The sequence below is a fragment of the Amblyomma mixtum genome, chromosome 2 (genome assembly GCF_055824585.1).
Source record: "Amblyomma mixtum isolate Tamu chromosome 2, ASM5582458v1, whole genome shotgun sequence".
NCBI lineage: Eukaryota > Metazoa > Arthropoda > Arachnida > Ixodida > Ixodidae > Amblyomma > Amblyomma mixtum.
The window spans coordinates 11,785,266-11,790,528 of NC_143013.1; the positions used below are offsets into that span (position 1 = coordinate 11,785,266).

Genomic DNA, 5,263 nt, shown 5'->3' on the forward strand with positions numbered 1-5,263 from the left:
ATGACTACACGACGTGTAGTCGATGTGCTGCCTTCTAAATCTCTCAGATGTCGTTTGAGTCAGGAGTCAGTAGCGTGTGTTACAGCAAACGGAATCCGCGGAGACCACTTGGGTGAGCGCATTAGGATTTGTGACAATCTCTGTTTCGCTCGAGGTCATTCGGCACTGAACCACCCTCCGCGTAAGTAAATCCGCGCGACAGCCACCGGTTCGCAGGCTGCGGGTTGGCGCTGACACTGTTTCAAAGCATTACGCAGCTGGCCGACCCCGCAGAGTCAGCAGACCCTTGAATGTAGACGTTCCCAGTTTAGCAGCAAATAATGTTCCCTTTGATTAAGTCATGTAGCAGGACTGCGGTTTATTCGTCATTGGGTTCAATTTCCGGAGCCTGCTGCCAAAAGGGGAGGACGTTTGATGACGAGACAATAGAGGCGGTTGCTGGGAGAAACCAATCATTCTTTCTTAGAAGCCTGACGCAGTACAACCGGCTTCCCTCAGACGCATTTCCAAAACGCCCTTTCGGAGCTCAATGTTCAGAATAAGTCCACAACGCCGATCGAGCGTATTTAACGAAAGGCACTCTGCGTAAGCATTCCAAAGCTCAACTTGGTGGTGGCACAGCACACAGCCACCTTTTGAGTTTCGTCTCCACCGAAGCACGGCCGCTGCGGCTGGGTTCGAAGGGTGCATCCCTTGAATAGCGTGCACTCAGCAGGAGAAGGAGAGGAGGAGGTGGTAGTCAAGAAAGGTATGTGGGGAAACTCCCTTCTTGCATTGTGGAGGAGTCGTCAGCTCACAGGGCACTAGCTGTGACTTTGATACGTTCGGTTACAGTCAGTGGATGGTTTCGTCTCACCGGCTTCATAATGCAGCAGCGTACTGATGCGTCGATTTCCAAGCTTGGTTAGCATAAAACAGCACGGCCATGATACCTAGAGCGGCCAAGTAGGTTTTCTCGGCTTTCGTCCAACGCATGGCGATGACAGAAAATCTATCTTTAATTAGCTGAATATTAGCTGAATATTAGCTGAATATCGACAATTAAAGCTGTTTCTGCATTCAAACGGAAGTCTAAAGAGAAGAGTTTACCCACATTGTGTCAAAGAAACATGCTATCATTAGAAACGTTGCAGCGGCCGGTGATCTATCAGTGGTGAAGGATAATGCAGTCGAATTTTTTTAGTTGTGCAGACGCTACATTGCAAACTTATTCGCATTGAAGTGGATAGTGAGTGAGACGGCGGCCTAAACAAGACCGATCCTCTCAAGCGCACGCCAGCCAGACGCACAGATCTGGAAGGGAGAGCCTTTTATTCATAGCATCCATTTCACTACGAACAACTTGTGGCACGAACGGTAGCGGAAGGGCGGTGAATTTCTTAAACGAAAAAACCCAGTTAATAGTGCTGCCATGATCCTATCGTTTTCTTGCGACCCAGTATGACATATTTTTTTGTTTGGCATGAACGCGTTGTGAGCTACGTCGGTATAGTACTGAAAGACCTACAGAGATTAATGCTGCTTATTTTAAGAGTGGTGCTACCGCTCAGCCTGTTTATTTTGCAACGAACTCGTAACATTGGCATCCATTTATCTGAGTCAGTGGCTCAACTGATAATTACCAGCTGAATCTAATCCGGATAAACAAAGCTAAACACGTCTAACACCCTGACAGTATAACTCACAGTGCGTTCAGGATGTGCAGTTGTAGGGCGTCAATTTTAGGTTGGTTTATTGGTTTGTTGGGGTTTAACGTCCCAAAGCGACTCGGGCTATGAGGGACGCCGTAGTGAAGGGCTCTGGAAATTTCGACCACCTGGAGTTCTTTAACGTGCGTCAATTTTAGAGCGCCGTTCTTATAGACGCTCGTTAATGCGTTCCGCGTGGTAGTCTGCGTAGCACGACATCTGATAGGTGGCGTGTATGGTGGCGTGTGAGAAGTGACGTGAAGGCAGGTAGTAGCAGAGCGAAACGCCACCTGCCACGCCCCGGAGAGAGCAGAGGAATGGACAACAGGAAGGTGGCTGCCACGGGAAGATCCCAGTGGGTGGCTAGCAGCGTAACTCTCCACCCGCCAGTGGTGGCAGTTGGCGTGCGAAGAGCTGTTCGCAAATTTCGCGTTACAGACTATTGTAATTGCCCATTTTTTCCCGCCACGCTCTCAAAGGAAAAGAAGCACTTGGCACAGTAAAGTATGCAAAACACTTAGATTCAATGCAGTAAAGTTAAACGTGGCACAGTGCAGTTGAACATAACAGGACACGGTACAGCACAGCAAGGAACTACAAAGCGCTACTGTTTACAGTACAAAACTGCTGCACAACCGTGACCACGTACAGTTAACGTAAAGGGTGGACCGATCAAGTAAAGGCAACAAAGCAGTCATCTGTTTGCTGTAGCGCTCTCGTGGCTATGCGCTGAGCCTGTCAGAAGCTTGCCAAACTACTTGAGGCTTACGTTCTTTAAAAATTCTTCAGAAGAGCAAATCCCTTTTCGAGAGGTTTGGCACGGATACGCATTTTCAGTTCATTAAAACAAAAACGACATTGATAGTGCTCACCAAAGCGATTGCGTGCAACAGTCATAGGCAGTTAATGGAATTTTAGAAGTGCTTGAACACCGTGCTTAGGAGTTCTCGCGAACATGTTCACCTAACGAAATTTACCTGCTACAAATTTATGTTTTCTACACAGACTTGTTAACGGCCGAAACGCGTGGCAACACATTCCCAATACTAAACATGTAATGCTATAACGAATAGTTGTCCATTTGTACGCGGCGAAAATGTCACACATCAGTCATCGGAATAGACCAGCAATTGTGCGATACATCAAGAAGCGAATGCCAAGCTCGAGCAAAGCTAGCGAGCTTGTAGCTCTTGGATAGTCACGTGTAGATAACGGTAGAAAAGGCCGCTCGCAGCCCAGACATATACATAGTCGACATCGAGCGAGAGAGGTACTGTAGCTAAGAACGAGAGAGCGGCGCGTCACAGAGCACTGTCAGGGAACCGCCTGTGAAGCAGAGATGCCGAAAAGAAGCGAAGTGGGCAAAGTAGCGACTCAAATACACATAAAGAACAAAATGAAAGCGGAATTACAAAATGGCCACAAGAAAATTCTTTAGACACACAAGCAGAGCAGAAGAAACGAGGTCAGTCGAAGAACAGGCACTTCTCACTGGGATTCATGCCGTCACCAGCGCTGCAGCCAAAGACGGTGGCGAACTTGCGCGAGTGACGCAGAGGCACATTGCACTCGTCGCCGTTGCTATCCGTGGAGCACGTCATGAGGCAGTACGTCATAAAGAACACCTGGTCATCGCTGTAAGTGTCGAGACCCTGCAGCGCCAACACATCCACGACGCCTTCATTCTTTATAGCCTTTCGGTACGCCAGGAAGGTAGCGCTTAAGGCCGGCACCAGGGACGAAAGAGGGTTGGTAAGTGTGCCCGACGTCGATCCATCCCGAGCCAATTGTCCGTCGGCAGCGCCTCCCAGGTTGCACCTAACGCGCTTTTCGTAATCCTCGTGCCCCACAGTCCACCAGGGGCTCTCCTCGCCTTTGTCGTTGAAAATAATGCCGCGCTGATCAAACGACCGGACCATTGAGGCCGCAAGGCTTGTCCCCAGGGAGCCGTAGAGCATGGCGAGCGTGCCATCGGCGTACAGCATCGGAGGTTCTAGGGCGCCAACGTCCATGGACACACTGTTGTAGTAGTAGCTGTAGCGGCTTTTCACGCGGCCACCGCCCAGGCGCTTGCTGAAGATGCTGACGTAATCATCCCTGGCCACAGTCTTTCGGAACTCCTTGGCTACGTTAACGACGTTGTCCATGAACGAGTCGCCGATGTCTGGGAAGTTCCTGTACAGCGAGGCAAGGCTGTAGTTGGAAAAGAAACGATTGTCGGGCAACACTCTCTCCCACATGCTATCCAGCTTTTGTTGGGACTTTTTCTTGACCAGATCGTCGATCCACGAGGCGTTATTAAAACTGATTTTAATATGCTCCCTCAGCATGTCGAAAACAGCCACTATATTTTCGCGCATTTCCCTGCTGAAGCGCTCGTAGATGTGCCTTGCCGACGCTACCAGGCCGAACGTGCTCTCCACGTGTGACAAGCAGGTTTGCTTAGTGAAGGCCAGGAGTGTATTCGCGTCGCCTTTCATCCGCAGCTCTGGCTTGCCAATGACTATCCACAGGTACATGCGGATGAACACCCAGGAAAGCGCCATCCGAAACGATTCTTCCGGGATCTTTTCTAGCAAGCGATTGAGACGGGTAAGTATACTGGGGTGCTGAATCAGCACAACATCATCTGGACTCCAGGTGAACTGAGGGCGAAAAATCTCATTCAGGTATTGCAACCACCGATCCCTCCGAGAGTTTGTGATCTGGTCGATGTCCCCCAGCTTCCGCTTCTGCTCCTCCCTGGCGTCTGACGTGGACGCAAGAGTTTCGCTGGCGATAGCTTGGAGATGTGCCTTCAGCTCCAGGAGGACATCTGGCAGAGGTACTCCCAGGTAGTCGCAGTGCTCCTTCACAAGTGCCGTAAACTGCTCGTCCGTCCTGTCTAACGACTTGTACCAATCGCCGCGGCTGATGTAGACCGACTTGTGTCGGCTCCTGTAAGCGGGCATAGCGCGTACTTTGATTAGCAGGTTGATGTTCCAGTTCACCGTCAAGTTAAGCAGGATCCTCAGCGGGGCCTGGACGAGCTGGCCAGTCTCTGGCCATTCTTCGGGCCACATAAGGCCAAGGCCCTTCTTGAAGCTCTTGAATTTCTCTATCTCGCTTTTAAGCAAATCGTCGGACCGGTTGGCCATACAGCTTTGGAAGTACCGTGGCGCTAGCGGAACCGGAGCGTCCTTGGGATCACTCTCCAGTGCTTGGATGGCGATGTCTCGCGAGTGGGCGTAGATTCTCTCCATCACGGAAAGCTTCCCGGTGGGCTTCCAGGAGCCGCACACGAAGCTGTAGAAGTTGGCACACGGTTTCACCGCAGTGTTCATGGCGCTTTTGAGCTCTTTGGCGTGCATTATGCATGCGGACTTCGAGCATATTGATACTCTTTGATAGGGCGATATCCATCCTATAAGTATTGACAAGCAGGCGAAGAAGACACCCGCCACGAGGATAATGGCAAGCCCGGACACCAAGTTGGATCGGACACGGGCCGCATTTGCTGATTTCGAGAGACCCTGGAAGTGAGAGAAAACATCTCTGCGTCACTGCGAACCCTGTAAAACACTGCAAAAAATGAC

The 5,263-nt window shown here is 50.5% G+C and overlaps 1 protein-coding gene across 1 annotated transcript; it reads right to left on the minus strand.

Moving 5' to 3' along the window:
* Positions 1-2,595: 2,595 nt before the first annotated feature.
* On the minus strand, positions 2,596-5,026 carry LOC149358429 (neprilysin-1-like). The gene has a single exon (XM_089568837.1). It carries the CDS (start codon positions 5,009-5,011, stop codon positions 3,155-3,157), a length of 1,857 nt encoding a protein of 618 aa, XP_089424963.1. The 5' UTR covers positions 5,012-5,026; the 3' UTR covers positions 2,596-3,154.
* Positions 5,027-5,263: the final 237 nt, after the last annotated feature.